Below are 23,856 nucleotides of genomic sequence, written 5' to 3'. Positions count from 1 at the left end.
ATGTACCACACTCTTTACAGAGCGTTGTTACTGCTGAAGCAGTATCTTGGCACCAGTTACACTGGGTGGTTTGCCATTGCCTTTCCAGTCATCAGTCAGGGTAGGAATTTGTAATTTGGCCACAGCGCTGGTGATAGCTCGCCTCCTCTTTGCAAAGGATATTGTGGGATATTTAACATGCACCAACTAATGCTATCAGATGGAACACCCAGTTCAACATCCATCCGAGGGACGGCACACACATTGACGTACCATTCTGTCTGTGAAACACCGGGATAACAGTTTATAGCTGGGTTGAGATTCGAACCCAGGCAAGACAGCTCAGAGGCAAGTGTGCATATTTCAAGGCTATCCCACGAGCATATGTCAAACAAAAGATCAATACACAATGATATTATATTGCACTAATAGGATCCCGATTAATTTTGAATACTAATGCAAAATTTCCAACTTTTGTGTCTTTATTTCCATTGACTATTTCTCATTATCGAACTACCACGGCTTAAACGAGGGAGTTGAAACATGATGATTCTGTCGCCTTCCTTATAATCATCAAGTAAGGATCTTCAGTGAGGGAAATTGCAATGAAGGTCAATGATTCACATAATAGAGCAAAGATCACAATGAACATGCAGAAACTGAGAAAGTCACGACTTTACAAACAAGAGTAGTCATGGCAGAAAGAGGATGATAACTGAGTGAGAAGACAAATTGATCATTTGGAATTCCAACATTGACCATTTTCTCACCAGCACTAAAGTTGTAACCCATTTCAATTCGACATAAAATGTCATCATCTCAAAGGAAACAGTGAGGAGACGACTCTCAGCAGCTGCCATGATAAGGAGCGATGCAGCTTGAAAACCATTGTTAAGATGAGCAAACGTCAGAAACACCGACAATGAACAGAAAACCATAAAGACTGGATCTAAGACCAATGGAGAAGCGTTGTGGATGGATGAAACTGTTTGAATTTTTCAACTTCAAGAGCAAATGGAATGCAAGAAGAAATCAAGGTGAGATTGGCCAAATGTTTTCTTGCACCAACAGCTAAACAAAGAGGTGGTAACCTGAAGGTGTGGGTTATTTTTCTGGTCCACAGACGGGGAATTTGGTGATGACAGAAAGAATACTTGTGAAGCAAAATATAATTCCATTCTTCATCACCTGGGAATACCTTCAGGAAGGGGGTTTGCGGGTAAAGGGTCTGTTTCTATACAAGGAACTTTAATACAGGATTCTGAGGCCATGACGCCCATCAAGCCTGAACAATCATGTCAACATCTTAAGGCCCTCCCATCTCCACAATTTCCAGATACCTATTCAACTCAATTTTAAAGTTTTCCACTCACTTTACCATCACTACCCTTACTGGAAGACCATAAATTCCATGTTTTCATCACGCCGAGTTAAAGACACCTGCCTTACTACCGTGCTTACTGAAAATCCTAAATCCACAGCCAGACTATGAAGCTGAGATACTCAAAGAAGGAAGAACTAGAAGGGCACTTGGTAGAGTGCATACCGCTGCTGAGCTGATTAGTTTACGTTTTTTAGCTCGCCTGTTTGAAGAACAGAGAGCTATAGTGATACCCCCGGCGTGAACTTCAGTGTGAGCATGAAAATGTTAAAGTTTTTGGTGCAAGTTATTTCCTTTCTAATGTTTTAATCCACCACACTATTTTTTACTGATTACAATATACAAATACATACATTGCTTTAAAATTATTTGGATCAGACTTGACTGGAATGCTTTATAAAAAATATAATTAGACTAGTCTTTTACAAAGGATAAATGTATAAACAGGCGAGCATTGGGTGGCTTTGACACCACTCTGGTTATCCCACTGATAGGCCGAATCTGGATTCAGACCTGAACTAAAATTTAATCGGCTTGTTCTTGTTACCTAACCAACTTGTCTACCAAGTTTTGTCTGAATCTGTGCATAACTTTTTGAGATTTTCTGGTCACAGACAAACAAATAGAGGTAAAAATATAACCTCCATCCACCTTCAGCGGTAGAGGTAACGAAAAAGCATCTGAAAATGCAAAGCTCATCCGCTTTGTATTTGGACTTCTTCTTTCGCATGCAAATGGTGCATTTGACTTTTTGACCAAATTCTTAATTTGTCTTCTCCCCATTCTCATTATCAAGCTTTGTTGAAAATTTGATGACAAAAGCTCAAATGGTAAAAAGGTTATGGCCCAGACAGACACAGAAGCGATTGCAAAACCCTGTCTCCCGTGGACAAGCAAATAACGATTTTAAAGGTCATATATATATATATATATATATATATATATATATATATATATATATATATATATATATATATATATATATATATATTTTAAAAATGCAACCCATTGATACGACTTCTTAGTTGTGCATGTTTTCCACGATGTATAGTGCCAGCTGCGGTGTTTTAAAGCCCCTTTTCGTGAGAAATACATTTAACCACCACACCAAAGTAGGCTACCAATATTCTTTCTGGCAGACTATTAAACCTCAAAATAAGCACACCTGTGTGTGCACACAAAAAAAACATACAACAAAGTTAACCGCCACCATCTTATTTAACATGTCCAAGTCCTGCGAAACTGGAGGTTCTTGGAAGCGACAAGAAGGCGATTTGTACTCTAAAGTGTTTAAGTATAGAATTAAATTTAAATAAAATTAAGATTTTATAGGTCGTACAAAAAAAAATTAAAGAAGGAAGTTTACCGCCGTTCATGCAGTGGCTATCACACCACCTTATCGAACACGTTACATGAGTTATTCATGCCTGTTGTGTTTCCTTTACGACATCCTTAAAAACAATAACTTTCCTCTTTAAAATGATTGTCAGTTTTGTTTGACTGTCAGGCAGACAGTAAAAAATAATTCTCACTCCTCTCTGTGCTTGTGTGATCGGGACAAATTCAGAGCCAAAGTTCTGCTAAACTCCAGGTTCGTTTTCTGATTCACATTGCGACTCATGTTCAAAATACAACATTCCACTGAAATCGAGTTGTTCCTCGATCGTACACTGATGTTTGTCGATGGACGGACAGAAGTGAACCTTACATATCACCGCTTTTCACTTCACATGCGCGGGGTAACAACGGCAGTTGTTGAAATGGATGGCCTGACCTCCTCAAATCTCCAGACCTTAACCCTATTAAAATGTTATAAGACAAGGTGGACATAAAAGGGAAGATGAAGGGCTCGAGTAATACAGGAATGCTCTGGGAGATGGTTCAGACTGAATAGAATAAAATAAACAGTGATAAATTTCTAAAGTCATGTGACATAATGCATCAAGCACATGTAGTTGTGATTGTGAACAAGGGGTGGAGGTGAGGGATGTGGGATACATTTTGATGAGCAATGTTTGAAGTAAAATACTTATAAAACACATCCTCTGTTACAAATGCTACACATGGTGTCGATTTGTGAATTATCTGTCAATGTTGCAATTTAGATTAAAAGCACAATGATGTCTCCGAACGTCCTTGCCATCCGTGCGTTTGATATAATTGAACAAGCTCCTGCAGGAGTGAGACATCATTGTAAGAAAAACAATTTGGAGAGGAATCAAAACACCTGACTTTACAAACAACTTTAACAAAGTTTTGCTTTTTCATCAGTACCGTTACATAACTGCCTTAAAATGGGACTTCTTAAAGCAATGTTTGTATGAAGCATAATGTCATGCATCAAAGATTTCACTTGAACAAAATGTCTCCCCAAAGATCTAAATGCAGTGTGTTATAATGTGTGCTGGGAATAACTGCATTTCTTTTATCCGTTTACTTTAACCCATTCTCTGAAGTCCTGACAGGATGGTGCAAAAGCAGTGAGTGCACTTCTGGACATGACTATAAAACTATTGGATTGGTGTTTCACAAGCAGAGAGATGCATCAGTGTGTGTGTGTGTGTGCTGTCCCTCGGATGGATGTTAAGCTGGGAATCCCATCTACTGCCATTAAATGGTGGACATTAAAGATTCCGTGGTGTCCTTTGTGAAAAGTAAGGACATTATCTCCGGCATCCTGATCAAATTACAAATTCCTACCCAAATCAGCTCCATTCGAACATCAGGCCTGGCCAGCCGGTTGGTGAAAGACGGGTCAGAAGGCTTCATAATTTGGAAACGGGACACTTGCTGAACACTATTCCATTCGGAAAGAAAATCTTACTGTATCTACCTGAAATGCCAGGAAAGAAATGTGTATGTAGAACTTTTGGTATACCAAGAGGGGGGAAATCCAATTCCTTCAATATTTGACTGCGAGAAGCCTTCAAGCAACAAATCCTGTCAGCATAGAATGTCAGGAATATGTCAGAGACTTTTTGCAATGCTTTATTTATTTACAAGTGTGTTACCGAGGTAAATAGGAAAACAAGGGACTTTCGGAAAGGTTTACCATATCGCATGCACATCAGAAATCGAAGACCGAGACAAATGAAACAGTGTACTCCGAAGTGTGCGTGCACATCCTGGTACTCGTCGTTTTGCATCTAAGACAAAAGGCATTAATTTGAAAGAAAATATTATCTATCTATTAAAAAAAGGAGAAGCATATGTTTGTGAGTGTCTGTTTGTCCATCACACTTTATTCTAAAGGGTTCCTGTTGTCATATAATAATAATAATAAAAATAGCACCGTTGGAAAGCTAATAATCTATTTACTTGGAACAAACATGTGTCTGTTTAACAATAAAAGTGCCTGTTTTAAAAGGTTGTCGAAGAAAAAGAAGAAAAAGAAGAAAAAGAAGAAGGACCTGGAGCTTTCATGTAGTGGTTCAAACAACACAACAGTAGGAACCAATGAGAATAAATTGTGACAGACATGGAAGGAGCAAACAAAATTATATATAGTAATACTTCTCGAAGCAAGAGAAAATATGGGATAGTAAGTACAATGAACTCTCTTCCAAAGCGGCGGTTCCATCCATCCATCCATTGGGACCATACTCTGCAGAGCGTTGGTGCTGCCTAAGCAGTCTCCTTGGCTATTGGGCACAATCCTGGATGGGTCGCACCTCTGACACAGTGTACTAGCATGCTGGCACTCATTTTGCCGACCTCGGAAGGATAACATGCCGAATTAACCCCACCTGGTATTAATTCAACAGCTGAGCGGGATTTAAACTCAGGACCCAAGGATCCCAAGCCCACCACCCTAACCATTAAGCCAACACCAGGCATAAAGCGGCGGTTAAGTTCTTGGAAAATGGCGCATTCGGCTAAACCGTGTTGCGTAAGCTTAAGACCTTATGAGATAAATGGGAATAAGGGAATACAGCCGCGGAACGCAACATACGGACAGATTTGTTATACGTTTTTTAGTTAATAATAACCTCAGAGGGAATATGATTGTATACATATATGCATTTTTTTTGTAGGATGGGGGTTAATTGTTTGAGGCCGGGGGATTATCATCGCCAGTGGGCGTGTCGCAGCACAAAAGGTTTGCATTTAAAGTCGCCAGTAGCATTTCCACAAAAAAGAAGTGGAAGATGATCCTTGAAAGACTTGAGCCCATGTGTTGCCTTCTGCTCCTTGTAGATGTACATCCTGTTATGCATCTTCTTATAGAAAAGCCCCATTTCGTCAGCAATGAACACCTGTTCAGGGCAGAGCCCTTTTCTGTTATAAACTCCAGGAAGTCGGGCTTGAAAAAATGGTGCATATGGTGGACTCGTTCACATGATACTCAGCCAACCGACGCTACACTCACCCTGCCGTGCAACTGGTCTAAATTCATGATTTTCTCTGCTAATGTCATATAACCTTAAATAAATTCTTCACTCCACTCCCACTTGCAGAAGCATGACGTTTCAGTAGCATACTGTGTTTAAGGGTACAGTATGCGGCTAAATAACGTTGAGTTAATTAAATCTCAAGGGCACAAGCTCACTTGACCGTGGCGCTATGCAGACCGAAAACAGCATACGTGGTAGAAGATGGCGAGAAACGTCACCTCTACGCATGAGGTGGTCACAGCAGCACATTCAAACCCATGTTTCATCAAGTTTTATGCACCTTCGGGAAATAAGAATCACATTTATTCCCACGCACATAAATGAATCCATATGAACACCTGCATTAGACAAGGGTTTATTGTGTACAGAAGGGGCATGCAAATAACAACAGCAGCAGAAGTAGCAGCAGCGATGATGAGTAGAGCAGCAACAACAGCTACAGTGCATATGGAAAGTCTACACCGCCTTTCAAAATTTTCACATTTTGTTGCCTTACAACCTGGAATTAAATTGCATTAAATAAGACTTTTTCCACCTTTATTTACACATCGTAACCCACAACTTCCAAGTGAAAAACAAATTCTACAAATTTCAGAAAATTAATTAAAAATACAAACCTAGAATATCTTTGTTGGATCAGTGTCCACCCGCCTGAGTTAATACTTGGTGGAAGCACCTTTGACAGCAATTACAGCTGCGAGTCTGTTGTGATAGGTCTTCACCAACTTTGCACACCTTGATTGGGCAATATTTTCCCATTCTTCTGTACAAAACTGTTCAAGCTCATTCAAGTTGTGTGGGGAGTGTTGATGGACAGCATTCTTCAAATGATGCCACAGACTTTCGATGGGATTTAGCTCAGGGATCTGACTGGGCCACTCAAGGACATTTATCTTTTTGTTCCTTAACCACTCGTGTAGCTTTGGCTGTATGCTTCGGGTCGTTGTCATGCTGAAAGGACAACTTCTGTCCCAATTTCAGCTTTCATGCCGAGTGCAAGCAGGCTTTCCTCTTAGATTTTTCTGTATTTTGCTCCATCCATTTTCCCTTTAATCCTGACAAGTGCCCCAGTCCCTGCTGATGAGAAACATCCCCATAACATGATGCTGCCACCACCATGCTTCATAGTCGGGATGGTGTTCTTTGGGTGATGCGCTGTGTTGGGTTTGTGCCAAATGTAACGTTTTGCATTTGGGTCAAAAAGTGCCATCTTGGTTTCGTTAGACCACAAAACTTTTTGCCACATGGCTTCAGAATTTCTGGAGTGTTTTTTTGCATACCTCAAACTGGACTCAAGGTGGGCTTTTTGAGGAATGGCTTCCTTATTGCCACCCTACTGTACAGGCCAGACTTGTGGAGTGCTTGTGATTGTTGTCTTGTTGTCACATGCACACAGTGACCAGTCTTTGCTATGAAGGCCTGAAGCTCTTTCAAAGTTATCATTGGTCTCTTGGTGGCCTATCTGATCAGTTTCTTTCTTGCTTGGTAATGCAGTTTTTTAAAAGCTACTCGGTGATCATGGTTGAGTCTTTTCTGTGAAATGCACTACACAGCAGAGGAAGCATACAGGAACAGTTGATTTCATTCTGAAACTAGAAGGGTAGAGTGTGCTTGGTAGAGTAGAGTGTGTACGGTATGCACGTTGGAGTGCATTCCTCCACCACGTAATGCCTGATCCACGAGAACATATCGGGCACAATACATTTCTGAAATATCACGACAAACAGTACCATTTTGTTTTTGGCCCTATCAATGATAAAGAATCACTTAAAAATTTTGAGTAGTCGGATCCGGATCCAGATCTTCACCAAAATCCAATCAGTTAGTCCCTGTGACACACCGAACCTGTCCACAAAATTTCATCCAGATCCGTGCACAACTTTTAGAGATATCCTGTGCACAAACAGACAAACAGACAGACAAGCCGGGAGGCGGCCATGGGTCACCGAGCATCCGATGACCTTTGACCCCTGATCTGAGTTAATCTAGTACTAAGTACTCACGAAATTGCAATCAAATCGGTTAACCCGTGTATGAGCAAGGGGCTTTGAATGGTCATTTTGCCCGAACAATGTACTCATTGACCTTTGACCCCTGACCTAGCCGAGATAGGTCAATATGTCCAGAAGCAAAGTTGTAGTACTCATTGAGTACTATGTACCTATGAACTTTCATTCGTATCGGTTAATCCGTGTAGAAGCAAGGGTGCCTTGAATGGTAATGTCGCCCGAAAAATGCACTTATTGACCTTTGACCCCTGACCTACTCGAGATAGGTCATTATGCAAATGAGTAAAGTTGTAGTACTCATTACGGTCTATAAGCATGTAAAGATTCATTCGATTCGGTTGAACCGTCTTGGAGCTAGTGTACTTTGAATTTTCAGCGGGAATGCTCAATGGCCCTCAGACACCCAAGTTTAGAGGGTTGCCATTTGGAAACTATAAGATATAGAAAAAAATGGATGTCATATAGTGGATTGAGAATCACCTTAAGATTATGCATACCAAATCTTATCGAGTTCCATCTACTGATAACTACTCGGTATCAATTTGAATGAAGAGTACCGAAAATGCGGTTTGATATCGGAAATCCCCAAAGTTCGAGGGGGTGCTGTGGGTGAACAAAGATATCAATCAAAAATCCGGCTCGATCGTTTGTGCACAATGCATTCCAGATGATTAGTGTGAATTTTCATGAACATCTGACCATAACTCTATGAGGAGTAGCATTTTGGCATGAAGGCACCTCAAGCTCTCGCATATTATCGATTTTTGCGCTAATTGACCTTTGACCCCTGACCTAAGCGAAATCGGACAATATGTCCTGAGGCAAAGTTGTAGTACTCATTGAGTACCATGAACCTGCAAAGTTTCATTCGTATTGATGCACTCACCTGGTCGCTAGGGGGCCTTCAATTTTCACCAATTTGCGCGCATACCCTAATTGTAGGGGCCGCTGTGGGTAAAGTATTCCATATATCACAAAAACCGGAATATATTTGATAGAGCATCACCTGTAAATCATTCGTGCCAAATTGTATAACCCTGCATGGGATAATGGCTTTCGGAATCGATTTCGCGTGAACGGTACCGATTTTGAAGGTTTTTCGGTTGTTGCTTGGGAACCAAAGCGTCCCTAGCAACAATCACAATTTCCAAAGCACTGGGTCATACGATGTACCTACAACCCCAGTTTGGTCAAAAATCCACCCATGTTTACTCCCAATTATGCTGATGACAAACGAACAAACATCCAAATAAACAAACACAGAATTACTGACAATAAGGGTCACCTATTTTGGCGACCCAACAAACCCAAAAAAAAAACCCAACAGAAAGGAGAGCAAACATAACCTCCTTCACCTTCAGTGGTGGAGGTAATAATCCGAATCACTACAATTTAACAGGTGGAGGCCAATCAACTTGGTGTGTGGTTTTGAAGGCGATTGGTTCCATCTGAGCTCATTTGCAATTGCTATTGGGGGGCGGCGGACATTATCCGACCAATATATTCTAGTTTTGTATTTTTACTTAATTTTCTGAAATTTGTAGAATTTGTCATTCACTTGGAAGTTGTGGGTTACGATGTGTAAATAAAGGTGGGAAAAAAAGATTTTATGCAATTTAGTTCCAGGCTGTAAGGCAAGAAAAGGTGAAAAATTTGAAGGGGAGTAGACTTTCTGAAGACACTGTGTATTATAAAACGTCCATTTTTTGTCGTGCGTTTCCCTTCCCTTTCCATCCTCATTGAGATTCACAGAAATACATGAAATATGTTTGTGAAGTGCAACATGCTGTCTTTTGATTAAACCCATTAAGCATGGCTATTCGATGATAAAAGGAAATATGTGATCGATTTTTGTATTATCGTTAAAAGGAGAGGTTTATTGCCTTGTCCCTACCTTCATGGGATGTAGTATGCCTCAGGTTGTTTGCATTTTGGGGAAGTCTGACTTCAGGGGATTATAAATGTGTCCTGCCATCGTCTCCTCATGAACTGCTCCTGACATATTTATCGACAACATTCACGTCATCCAGACTTTATTCCGATATGGGATGGATGACAAAATGCTGATATTATTTCTCCCTGAAGTCAATTCAAGGGTACCATTTATATTACGGTTTGTTAAATCTTAAAGCAAAATAAAACATGCTTGCACTGTATACAGTTTGACAAAGTGTGTGTGTGTGTGTGTGTGTGTGTGTGTGTGTGTGTGTGTGTGTGTGTGTGTGTGTGTGTGTGTGTGTGTGTGTGTGTGTGTGTGTGTGTGTGTGTGTGTGTGTGTGTGTGTGTGTGTGTGTGTGTGTGTGTGTGTGTGTGTGTGTGTTTTTCTTAAGAATAAATTGCTACTCTGCAGACTGCAGGTATGATCAGATTAAGCACATCCATACCTATAACTATAGTATGATAGTGATGAATTTGTTTATTAACTGCAGGCATCAGCACACACACAGGTATACGCACAACTCAGAAGTCATATCAATGGATTGCAGTAAAATATAATTTACCATGAGAGCTACCAGTCATCTTTGAGCTGTCTAGCCCGAGTTGGAATCTCGACCCAGCTTTAGTCTGTTATCCCATTGTTTTACAGGCAGAGTTCTTCATCGTGTTCGCTGTACATCGGACATTAAACTGGGAGTCCCATTTGCCGGCATTAGTTGGTGGACATCAAAGATCCCACAGTGTCCTTCGCGAAGAGTATCAGAGTTATCCCCAACACTGTGGCCAAATGACAAATTCCTGCCAAAATGAGCTTCAGTCGGATGTCAGACCAGGCCTGCCGATTCGTGATAGATAGACTAGAGCCAACCACACAATTTGGTCAAATAATTGGGGCCATTTAAATAGTCCAGGAGCAAGGGCCTGAAAAAAATGAAATCGTTCAACACTCCCTACAGAAAAGGTTTGACTTGACAGGGTGGTAGAATAGACCCTATAGAACACCTCCAGGTAGTATGTGGTTTCAAATTGTGGTGTCATTTAAATTCTACAGGCCATTACACATACCAAGGGGGTCACTGTGGGCTAGCAAATTTTAGGGGAGGGTTAACATAAACGTGAATATCTTTGTCGAGACAACCAATTTTCAATATTGAGGTATCATTGGCTGCGTATTATAATTCTCTTTCAGAATATGTACAGAAATGTCGATATTCATTCTACTGTACAACCACAAGAGGTAAAAATCACAAACAAATCAAATATTATGAGCTTTTTTATGTTTGTCTGCAGTGGCGTGCCTTCGTGAAGTGGCACTCTCGGCAGGAGCGCAGTGATGGAGATGAAGATGAAGAGATGGAGCAAGTGACAGCATGCCAACTAGCTCTGAAAGAAGAAAAAGATGTCCAGAACACCATGTTGAGGATGTGTGACGCTATCATGACATTAGAATCAGAGTTCACAAGGTTCCAAACTGAGGCACGGGGCAAGTCGCAGCTGTTTGCCTACTGGAGTGATTATGTATCCATGGTACAGCTGCTCCTCCAATTCATCAAGGCAGAGAGGACAGGAAACTGGATTCTGCATTTCTCTGCTACTGCTGCAATGACCCCTCACTTCTTCGCAATGGATCGACCCAACTACGCCAGGTGGCTTCTTGTTTATCTGGCTGACATGAACCAGCTGCCTGAGACCCATCCTTCCGTCAATGAAGAGTTCATGTCTGGCAATCATGCCATCAGTCGATCGCCTCAACCTTTTGCTCAAGTGTGGACTGACATTGCCCTAGAGCAGTCCATCAACCGCGACGGCAAGACAAACGGTGGCATCATAGGGATCGGTCAGAGAGTAGGAGCTCGAGAACGATGGTTCCTGACATGTCATGAAGGAGCAGCCATCACAACCGCAATGAAGGAGATGTGTGCCATACAGGACTCAGATCGTGTTGGTACCCACAGAGAAGCAGCACCAAAGAGGGTGGAGAGAGATGAAAGTGATGTTCAGAAGCTGCTGACCATCATCACGTCAGAGCTTATGACCAATCCCTTCTTCCGAGACAACGTTGATGATGGAATTTCGTCACTAATTAACATTGCCACAGGTATCAGGATGCCCCCAGATGCTGCTACACGCATGGTTAACTCCTACCAGATCGGCACCGCTCAAATGACAACATTTGTTGAACAGAGACTGAATACCAATGAAGTGACATTTTGGGATTCCCTGCCAAACCTGAAGATCAAAACATTTGCCACACAAAGCAAGAAGAAAACAGTGAAGCTAACCGATGAGAAAGTTATCACTCTTAGTGCTGACCGTGAACTCTTTGGCCACCTTCTGATCACAGGAAAGTCAAGGGACATCAATCTGAGAGAACTCCTCAGCTACGAGTTATCAACAGTGCCATTATCCCTGGCCCATTACGATGGCAGCTTGAGGAAGACCAACAAGAGCGTACTCATTGCTGAGTTAGAAAAGAAGGTAGATGTCTATCCAAAACTGCCACAAGTCACAACCAGCCAGATGTCTATGGCCCACATCGTCGATGCAATGGCGCTGGTACAGATGACAAAGTCCGCTGGTGCTGCAAACTTCGGTGAAATGGCATTCAAGTATTACAGCCTGGTTACTGCCCCTCTACGTCAGAATGGTTGGCAGCGGGTTGATGTCGTCTTCGACCAGTACTCCAGCCTCTCAATAAAAGCTGGGGAGCGAGAGAAACGAGGAACATCTGCAGCCTTAGAGGTGACAATCCAAGGGCAGCCACTCCTATTCCAAAGCAGTGGATCAAATACATTGGAAATGTAGAAAACAAAGTCAACTTGTGTGCCTTCTTGGCAGACACATGGTGCCACATGGGGTAGACACTCTGCTTGATGGTCAACACCTAGTCATCAGTGGTGGCTTCAAGAACCCGCAGAAGTCTGTGCTCGTCATCAGAGGGCACTGCGAAGAACCGGTTCCCCTCAAGTCAGATCATGAAGAGGCAGACACACGAATATTGCTACATGCAAAACATGCCTCTCATTATCACAACAGGATTGTGATTCAATCACCTGACACAGATGTGGCTGTCCTCTGCACCACACACTACAGAAAACTCCAGTGCCGGGAGCTGCTGTTTCGGACTGGAATCAAGGATAAAGCTAGGTATATTCCTATCCACAGCTTGGCACACAAACTAAGACCTGAGCTGTGTAATGCTTTACTCGGCTTCCACGCACTCACGGGGTGCGATTCAAACAGTGCACTCTCAGGACTCGGCAAGAAAAAAGGTTTCAATGTCTTACTTGACAGTAAAGAGCATCAGACCAGTCTGGGGCAGCTTGGAGAAGAACCCGAGCTCAGCAACAGCACTTCAGAAGCATGCGAAGCCTTCATATGTGCAATGTACTCAACAACCAAGGGGGCTGGGAGGAAAGTGAACAATGTGAGATACTGGCAGTTCTGTCAAAAGGGACAAAGAAATGAAAATCTCCCCCCTACATTCGACAGCTTACAGCAACATATGAAGCGAGGAAATTACCAGGTCTATGTATGGAAGAGAGCATTGGAGCCTACACAGAGCCTTCCACCAGCAGCTGGACATGGCTGGAAAATTCAGGATGGGGCCCTGCAGCCTGTGCTCATGACCAACGATCCAGCACCACAGGGTCTTCCGGAGCTGACTGTCTGTCACTGCAAGAAGTCTCTATGTCCCCGAGCCGACTGCACATGCAGAACCAACCACATGCCATGCACAGAAGCATGTAGACGTATGGCCGAAGAAACTTGTGAAAATCCAAGAACAATCTTTGAATCCAGTGGTGAAGAAGACGCTGACTAAAAGTTACAACAGATGACATCTTCATGCTTCCATGGCGAATGTGATTCCTTGTTGCCAGACACAAATATCACAAACCGCTCCGACCAATGTGCTTCCGTGCAAACATGCACAACTATTATGATTCGCTCTCACTAATGTGCTTCTGTGTTGTCATGCACAGCTCCCAGTGTCGACCATGATAACTATTATCATCCACTATGATGAATGAGTAGCTTCCGTGCTGCCAGAGACAACTATTATACTCGGCTTTCACTAATGTACTTCCACGTTGCCAAATACAACTATTATGCTCGGCTCTGATGTATGTGCTTCCGTGTTGCTATACACTAGTAAAAGACGAACGCTAAAAATAACAGTTGCCGTTTTCTTTATGCGCGCCTCTGTATGTATATGAATTTCTGCAGAACAATACTTTCTTAAGCGTTTGATTTCCAAAATGTAAACATACCGGAAGTAATTGAGAAACACCATTCACCTTCATATGAGAACGCAATTAAAAATGTCAGAAAGTTTGAATTAGTGTGATATTTTAGCTTTGGTGATGCCATGGCAAAGGCCATTTTTAAATAACTGTACATACTCTGATAGAGAATTATTATAGGAAGCCAATGATACCTCAATATTGAAAATTGGTTGAGTCGAGACAAAGATATTCACGTTTACGTTACTCTTCCCCCTAAATTTTGCGAGCCCACAGTGACCCTCTTGGTAAGTACCCTTGGTATGTGTAATGGCCTGTAGAATTTTAATGATACCACAATTTGAAACCACATACTACCTGGAGGTGTTCTATAGGGTCTATTCTACCACCCTGTCAAGTCAAACCTTTTCTGTAGGGGATGTTGAATGAATTTCCTTATTTGGCCTCATATGAGAAATGGCTGCTGGACTAAAATAAGTGGAGAGAATTTATCATTATAGTACGAATACTTAAGTGTGATATTGTTGCGGGGCCGGACGTCATCTGCGAGCACGACCGCTAGATGGAGCCGTAGAGTCGACTCCGCCGATCACCCGGAATTTAGATCGTACCTTTTCAGAAAACTTCGAAAAAGTACGGGTCCCTTATCGGACCGTGAAGCGTCAATATTTCTGCCACAAGGTACAGGGTATTTGCCAATTTTCAAAACACCTAGATTTCCACATGGCCATTTACCGAGTCTCAACACCCTCGACGGCACCTGTACAGAATGAGCCGCTTAGCGTACTCGAACCGTGTGCGACCCAAGCGGTTGATCGCCGAGATCCGTCGGTCCAATTGTCCCGCTACAGCGGCAACAGCCTGGCTAATTTTCCAACACGCAGCACGCTAAGCCAATGGAGGAAAGGACACGAACGAGTGGATACATTTAACACATGGGAATATTTATTCACAACAGGGAAATGAGGGGAGCACGTAAGGGGCAGAGTTATCCAAATATGGAGGCACGTATGTACAGCACGGCACTTAGGCCTAAGTCACATTTGCTCTACGGCAAGGATACAGCGGCCATACGCCCTCTGAATTGACAGAAACGTGCGGCGGCCGCAGAGTTTCTGCGGTGGCCTCAGGGTGGCCCTATGCCATTTAGCTACATTTTACAGGTCGTAAGGTTGCCGTGGAATTCTAACGCGGAGTTATAACTTTTTTCATTTCTACGTTCGCCGTAGCAATTCGACAAGGCGAAAAAAAAAAATTAACCCATTCGTTACCGTCCGTCTGGCCGCACGTTCACCTTAGGGTCCCCTGCGGTCGCCTTGCGGGAACCTTGAGGCTACCTTGCGTCTGCCTTGAAAATTCTATGGCCGCCGCAGGGCCCCCTTAAGGTCACCGTGCGACATCAAATCAAAGACCGTACGGCAACCCCACGTTTTCGGTCTCCACAATTTATAAATATGCCGTGCAGCTCCCCGAAAAATAAAAACATATGTGACTGCTACATTGTGTGACCGTGGAAATACTGCGGCCACCGTATAATTGCTAGTGGCTGTATATTTTGGAGACCCCACGGCCGCCGTGGCAAATGTGACTTCGGCCTAAATACGCCGTGCGGCTCCCCAAAAAAATAAAAACATATGTGACTGCTACGTTTTGTGACCGTGGAAATACTGCGGCCGCCGTATAATTGCTAGTGGCCGTAGATTTTGGAGACCCCAGGGCCGCCATGGCAAATGTGACCTAGGCCTTATACAATTTCCTACTTATTGGACTGGCGCCACAATCACACACACGCAAACACCCATAAGAATCGGACCAAAGTGGCCTTTATTCGGATCTCCAGCCCGGAGGACAGTCGAGCCTGAGGTGAGAGTCTGTTTGACCTTTCCGCCTCGCGCGGTCTTCAAGGATCAGGTCCTCGGGGCAGAACTCGACCCCCAGCATGATCCAGACGATCCAGATGCCCTTACGACCGGGCTCCAGGCGAAAGGAAGTTGGCAGGGCGAAGGCTGGCAGGAGAAAACCATCCATTGCACTGACCACTCCGTGCGCAGATGCTTTCGCACTCAACCACTTTTTGCGCGCAGATGCTTACTTCTTGCCAGAAAAAAAAACTCCACGCGTGCTGACCGCACCCATAATTTGAGGGGGGGCGCTTCCTCGCAACCTTCCCTCTCTCACTGGCTGGTTTCGGCGCGCAAATCGCTCGTCGTCTCTCCCACTGGCCAAAACGGGCAGCAAACTCCTTGAATGGCCCGGGGACGTGGTAACATCACGTGGACCGCCCCTCACACAGTCGGGGAAGTCTGATTGGCCGGGCGACGGTCACCTCACTCGTTGCACGCTGATTGGTCGAGGGCCGCCACGCAGCTCCTCCTTGAACTCCGCCCACCATGACATCAGCCAGAGTGAAGTGAAGGAAGCGAAGTGAATGTGAGGGTGGTGCGGTGTTGTCGTTGATGTAAAGATAAAAGAAAAACCCTATCAGAATAACTACGCAGCGCATTTACATTTAATCACCCATTAGACAAGGGACAGGAAGCTATCTATCCACATTTACTTATCGATATAACTGAGCTATCGGACCTGTATGTTGAGTGTGCTCATGGCTTCCAGATTCGCAACAATATTTGTCCACTAATTGAAAAGAAAGCATATCTATGTTAACTTCTCAAGCTAAAACCTTACGCATCGTATATATCAATTGTGATGTGCCGGATTTCATTGTGTTCTGGTTCATTTACAAGAAGATTTATGTAAAAACTGCCTTTCATCAAAGATGCTTCCTCATGTTGATCCAATTAATATTGTTGATTCTCATTTTCTGCAAGAGAGTAAAACTTTTCTCTTCACCACCCTCCATATCTAACTCAAGGAATGAGAGGGCATATCTCTCCTTCATTATGTCATCCACGACATACATCAGAGATATAATCACTGGGTGAGCGTTTTAACCAAAATTGAAATGCTTTTGGAAAGAAAAGCCTCATGTCAGCACAGCTCTTTATCTACAAAAAAGGTGTATATAGCATAAGTTGATTTTGCCTGTGTGTTGCACTTTAATATTTACAGGATTGAAGAGGTAGCATCCAATTTGATCTCACCTCTGAAGGATGATCTATTTAACAATGCAGCACCTCTGCCGCGTTCACATTAAAACAACACTTTTATTCATCGGAACCATTCTGCTTTGGATTAAATGCAGAAGCAGAACAAGTGAGTTGTTCCTCCCAATGATGTCAACTTTCAGAGATGACAGGATGGCTCAGTTGGTGGCTTAATCGCTATCGAGCTGTCTCGTCAGGGTTAAATCCCACATAGTGTCAGAGTTAGATAAAGAAAAACTGCTGTTCTCCTGCAGTGCCAGCAAAGGGGCGCGTCGTTTTGTAGCATGCTGCCAGAAAGATGAGGATGTAAAGCTGGCTGTCCTATCTGCATTTATACCATGATATCTTCGGAAAATGCGATTAGATGGCGATAACTTGGCCACATTCTCTTCATGTGGATCTTAAATGGATGACGATGTCAGATTAAACTGTTGGGATCGCATATAGATAACAAAATTGATTGATTAAATTGAAGGGGTGTAAAAAACATAAAGGACAGGCATGATGGGCCAAATGGCCTCTTCGTGTGTGTAAGTCTCATTGTTCAGCCAAGGCTGAGCGAAGCGACGTTGAGGCCATTTATTCCTATGTGAAACATCCCGCAACCGATGCTTTCGGAAAACGGATTTTTTGGAATGCCGACCTCTTTTTCCATCCAATCATCGCGTAACTTTGTACAAAGCTAGCTTTGACCATTACCCACATTTTTTTTTGTTTTGTCAAATTGGTTGTGGGATGGCTATGAATACAATAAAATACAAGTTGATGAGTCTTTCCTTAGTGCTGTGAAAGGAGGTTTACAGAGTACACTGCACTATCACATATGCACTTGCCACGACAGATGGTTCGGCCCAAATTTTCCGAGCTTAAATGGAAAAAGAAACAGGAAAAGACAGGAATCCCAATCAATTTCCCACAATTCCTGGGAAACGATTTACCGGGAAGAAACATTGGCTGGCTTAGGTTCTATTTGTTTCAAAGCTTTTCTCTGCTTAAGCGCGATAAAATTAGGCTTGCACTATCTCTAAACTCGAGGCTATCATACGCGGCATGTCAGCAGTGTGGCACAATCGAGAACATTAAAGATAATGAGAACGAAAATATTATCCTGAACTTTGTGTAGCCTGGAACTTTCAGGAGAGTTATTATTCATCTCATTCACACAAGGGTCTTGGCCGATGTTCTAGAACATGGTCAAGTTCCAACATGGTCAAGGATGGTTTCCTGGTATATCCTTGAATATCATAAAATCAAAACCATGTGGGCATACCAACAATAAGTTCAGGGATTGTAATCTGATATGTCAAACATTACTGCTTGCACAAGAAAGTGTCCTTAACACCACATAATTTGTATAATGTGAAATAGTGAAAATAATAATTAACGTAATAGTGAAAAACCATGAATACGCCCGTGAAGAACCGCTAATAAGTGAAAGAAACCAAGGTGGAAACAAAGCACACTTCACAGTGGAAACCAAGGCATTTCGGATCATTGGTATCCACCACTAAAATGGAATAGGCAAAGCCGAGAAGCGAACGTAGACTTCTTCTTACTTTACCTATAACGTGTTCACAACTGTATACTTGCCAACTATACCGTGGTACATGTAAGCGCCGCACAGCTGATGATTTTGACGCATTTTCCGGTGACTTCGGGATCAGCGATCAAGTAATGTAAATCATGATTAAAAATTATTTTTTTGATGATGCGGGAGATATCTTTATTAAAATTAACTTTGGGGAAAAAAAAAATAATTGAATAAATAAATAAATAAACTATCACTTCTGGTCAAGAATAAAAGAAAATATAAGTTCCGGAAAGAGTTTCAAAATCACTCCCGGTCATGTTAAATACAAAATAAACACTTCCTGTCATGAAAAAAAAAATCACTTTCGGAAGTATAAAATTAACTTTGGGAAAAAAATTATTGAATGCATAAGTAAACACTTCCGATCATGATCTCCGGCATGCATCATTCTCCATGAAAAAAACCGGAAACAAAAAAAAAATAACCAGAAACAAAACAAAAACGGAAGCAAAAGGGTCATAGCCAACAACACGGATTCACAATTGGCAGGGTATTGTGTTGTTTTTGTTGTTTCCTATTCTCTCATGTGCACGTGTTAAGTAATATTCACAAGATAGAAATTAAACCCAATCGTGTTTATACACCGTACAGCGTTTAACAACAACCGGAAGCAAAAGGTCATAGCTAACGACACGGATTCCAAATATCCAGGGGCATTGTGTTGTGGTTGTTGTTTCCCTTTCCTATTCTCTCATGTGCACACGTTAAGTATTAAGCTCACTTCGTTCGCTATGACGCTGAATCTTTGGGCCTCACTCTCTCACCACAGGCAGGTCAGTGGTCTTTCTGTCTTTTACCATCTCCTCTCCAGTCTCGTCCCCCCCCCCCCCCGCTCTGTCTGCGATTTGTCCCCACCATATATCCGCAGAGCGCTCAAGGTCCGCCAACAACCCCCTTCTGGTAAAGCTATCAAAATCACAAATCACAAATCACCTTCACTCTTTCATTCCTCTTTTTTCCCACCTTTGGAATAAACTCCCTCACTCTGTTCAATCCCATTCCTCCCTCCTGGCCTTCAAAACAGCTGTTCACCATCACCTCTTATCGTCCCCCATCAAAATCCTCGATCTTTTCTCCCACCGCTAATCCACCCCAAACCCACCTCCTTCAAATTCCCTGATTTCCTTCCTGAAAGTCCCTGTAGTGTCCATCTTGTGTACCCCATGTTCCACGCCCCATCCCTCTCCCTTCCACAGATCTCCTAATTTCTCTGTTCCCGACTGTTTTGTCCTTCCCACGCCCCTCGTCTCATGCCCCCCCTTGCTGCGCGTTGTGTGTTAGCTTTCATACGAGCCTTGACAAGGTATACAATAAACCTCCCAAAAAACGTGAATACGCGAATGCAGGTCAAAAAAACAAACCAATAGTACATGTTCAAAAAAGCCCGAATACGTGAAGCACAGGGCCACAAATGGAGAAGCAGGTTAGAAAAACTGCGAATACGTCTGCATAAAGCCATGACTACACGAAGCACAGGGAACAGAGAAGTGGGTCAGAAAAACCACGAAATGCCCGCAAAAAACCGCGAATACATGAAGCACATGGCCAAAAATGGAGAATTGGGTCAGAAAACCGTGAATACGCTCTCAAAAAAACACAAATATGTGAAGCATAGGGCCGTGAATGGAGAAGCAGGTCAGAAAAAAAAACAAAAACATAAAAAGCCCCGCAAATACAGCCGTGAAAAACCACAAATATGTGAAGCACGGGGCTGCAAAAGGAGAAGCAGGTCAGAAAAAAAAACCATGAATACATCCGCGAAAAAGTGAAGCACAGGGCCGCAAATGGAGGAGCAGATCACAAAAACCATGAATACACCTGCATAAAAACTGAATACGCCCACGAAAAACTGTGAATACGTGAAGCACAGGGCCACAAATGAAGAAGCAGGTCAGAAAAGAACCCGCAAATACGCCTGCGAAAAACCACGAATACGTAAAGCATGGGGATGTGAATGGAGAAGCAGATCATAAAAACTACAAATATGCCTGCAAAAATGCAATGCACTGGGCCATGAAAACAGCGAATACGTGAAAGAAAAACCCTGAATACGTGAGGCACAAGGCTGTGAATGTAGAAGCAGGTCAGAAAAAAAGAACTCCGAATACGTGAAGCACAGGGCCACAAATGGAGAAGCAGCTCAGGAAAAGAATTTCAATAATTAAAAAAAATAATAATGCGACCAAGCAAAGCACTGAGCCACAAAAGTGGAAGCAGGTCACATTTTATGAACCGCAAATACACGGGGTCCGCAAATAGCAGAACTGCGAACGTTGGGATCCAAGAGTATTGTGAAAATCAATGAAAGAGGAAATTTTGCATGATTCGTATGCCATATTTGCAATAATATTAGTAATGACCATTGACAACATTCCATCCATCCATTGGGACCATACTCTGTGCAGAGCGTTGGTGGTGCCTAAGCAGTCTCCTTGGCTATTGGGCACAATCCTGGACAGGTCACCACTCCGACACAGGATGCCAGCAAGCTGGCACTCATTTTGCCGACCTCGGAAGGATGACAGGTCGAGTTAACCCCACCTGGTATTAATTCAACAGCAAAGCAGGATTTGGACTTAGGATCCTTGGATCCCAAGCCCACCATGCCAACCATTAAGCCAACACCAGGTATAAGGTACAACAGGATAAATGTGGAGGTAAAAGCAGAAAAAGATGGAGGCACAACAGGATGAAGATGGAGGTAAAACAAGAGATGAATCAGAATAAAAGAATCACATGTTTGATGGCAAACTGAAAAATAACAATTAACAAATATGACAGACATGTACAAATGCAGACACAGATAAACAGGTGCAAGGCATTCAGATAACATAAGTACAAATGTACAAACAAGACAGAGGCAAAGACAAAAGATTAAGAGAGAAATGAAACTGTGATGAACATTGAAGGATGAACAAAACAAACAGTTCATAACCTAAATAGAGATTTTTTTATCCAAGCAGACAGAAGTTGGTGTTCTCGGTGTAACAAGTTTCACACTTCGTTTAGGGGAAAAAAAACCCAAAAAAATCCGAGTCAACATCAACTTTACAAAATTATATATGTATTCAGGTACACGTACACGTATGTGTACACACGTACACACACACACACACACACACACACACTTAAAGTGGTGCAATCTCCTTCCTAGTATATATGAAGAGACAGGTCTCAATTAGCGCTCATAATACATTTTGCTTAAAGCGAGAGACAGGAACAAGTATAGTCACAATTAACGACATTAAATACAAATCACGTTATTAGTGCACACTCAGTTACCTCTCCAAATACATACTCACGCTGTGGGCTCCAATTATCTTCGTTATATAATGTCATTGGGAAGAAGTGCGAGAGGAATACGGAGACAGCCGCAGGTACAGAGGCAGCAGAGAGAGAGAGAGAGAGAGAGAGGCGTGCGCAGAGAATGGCAGCGGCAGACTATGGGGAGGTGTATCCGATGGGAGAAGCCACACAGATTTGAACCCAGAGCCCAGGAAGCGCTGGATGAAGCGTGACTCGTGGCCGGGGCAAACCAAGGAGCACACGAGCATGGGTGGGATTACGCGAGACAGGCAGCCCTGGCAGATTAACTCCTTTCTCGCAGTCAGTCTCCAAGCCTGGTGTTGGCTTAACAGTTCAGGTGGCTAGCTTACGAACCTGAGTTTAAGCCCTTGTTGTGCTGTTAACATCACACCAGGTAGGGGGGGGGGGGGTGACTCAGGCTGTCATCCTTCCGAGCTTGGCAAAACGAGTACCAGCTTACTGGGAAGAATGAGCCATTGTAATATCCTGCGTCAGAGTGACGACCGGTCCAGGACTGTGCCCCAAATCCAGGGGAAAAAAAAAAAAAAAAACTTCCTCGGCAGCCCTATGTATTTGAAGCACACAAAGGAGTGTTTCTTATTCTTATCTTTGTCTCTAATTTCAAAGTAGCTCACCTGAAGCTTTGCATTTTAAAGCTCATTTTGCTCTTGATGCTGTTTGCTTGAAGCCAGAAACATCAGAGCCTTCTGTCACGACCATACATTTTGTCCTGAGCCTTAAAAACCTGTAGATCGCCTTCACCGGTCTTAACACATCTTTGCATGATCACATGTACGCATTGGTCTTCGGTTAATATGGAAATGTTTACCTTTGTTCAAAAAATTTTCACACATAAAGGTAAGAGGAGGTAGAATAACAAAAGGGTAACCCCACGACTACCTCTCTGTTATTTCTACCTCTGAGCTTTACTCCACCTGCTGAAACTATTGGGGATAAAGCTTCGTATCCCCGATAGTATCGGTCCCCATAGATCGGCTCACTACCTCGCCATCGCTTTCTCTCGTTGCGCTGGCTTGACGAAGGTGGCGGTGGTGCACCATCTTCGATGTGGGGAATCTCTGGTTCGCTCCTGGAAGATCGATCTGCTGTCTCTTTGCCGCAAGCCTGTTCAAGAGAACTGTCGAGGGCTATACTACTACTACGACTACTACAACAACAACAACAACAACAACAACAACAAACAACACCTGTTGACACTGTCCCCTTTGACCTGCAACTACTCTTATCATCATCTGTGCATTCTTGTCCACCCATTAACGCTTACACAGACGACACACACACAATTTTTGTTTTTTCTTTATACAATGTCAAGGCTCGGATGAGAGCTAACACACAGAATGTACAAGGGGAGCAGGAGAGGGAAGGAAAAAACAGTGGGGAACAGAGACAAGAAGATCTGTGGAAGGGAGAGGGATGGGTCGGGACACAAGGGGTAAACAAGAGGGACACTTCAAGGACTTTTAGGTCCTTACATGACAGGGACTTTCAGGAAGGAAAGCAGGGAATTTGAATGAGGTGGGTTTGGGGTGGATTAATGGGGGTAGAAAAGATTGTGGTTTTGGATGGGGGAAGATAAGAGATGGTGGTGAACAGCTGTTTTGAAGACCTGGAGGGAAGAGTGGGAATGAAGAGAGTGTGGGAGTTTGTTCCAAAGGTGGGGAAAAATAGGAATGAAAGAGTGAAAGTGAGCAGTGATTCTTGATTTGGTAGTTTTATCAGAAGGGGGTTGCTGGTGGACCTTGAGCGCCCCCAGAAACATGTGGGGGGGGGTCATATCTCAGACAGCACGGGGGGGGGGGCGAGACGATAGAAGACAGAAAGACCACCGACCCGCCTGCGGTGAGAGAGTGAGAGAGCCAAAGACTCGGCCTCACCGCGGGAGATACTAA

The 23,856-nt window shown here is 43.1% G+C and overlaps 1 protein-coding gene across 5 annotated transcripts in view; it reads right to left on the bottom strand.

Moving 5' to 3' along the window:
* The window catches only part of LOC147023347 (RNA-binding Raly-like protein), a 164,167-nt gene extending 141,805 nt beyond the window's left edge, over nucleotides 1-22,362 (bottom strand). For 2 of the 5 annotated variants that reach the window (XM_085888635.1, XM_085888632.1), the window contains exon 1: nucleotides 21,943-22,352. In XM_085888635.1, the coding sequence (XP_085744761.1) occupies nucleotides 21,943-21,979 (37 nt within the window). In that variant the 5' untranslated portion in view covers nucleotides 21,980-22,352. Of the gene's footprint in view, nucleotides 1-21,938 lie in introns of all 5 variants that reach the window. The other 3 variants (XM_085888633.1, XM_085888637.1, XM_085888636.1) reach the window with 3 other exon arrangements.
* Between the last annotated feature and the right edge of the window lie 1,494 nt (nucleotides 22,363-23,856).

Source organism: Eptatretus burgeri, chromosome 7 (genome assembly GCF_056783735.1).
Source record: "Eptatretus burgeri isolate ZD-2024b chromosome 7, Ebu_testis_v1, whole genome shotgun sequence".
In the NCBI taxonomy this organism is placed as follows: domain Eukaryota; kingdom Metazoa; phylum Chordata; class Myxini; order Myxiniformes; family Myxinidae; genus Eptatretus; species Eptatretus burgeri.
Note: the sequence above shows the minus strand (reverse complement) of the source record. Positions and strands in the feature narration are given on the sequence as shown.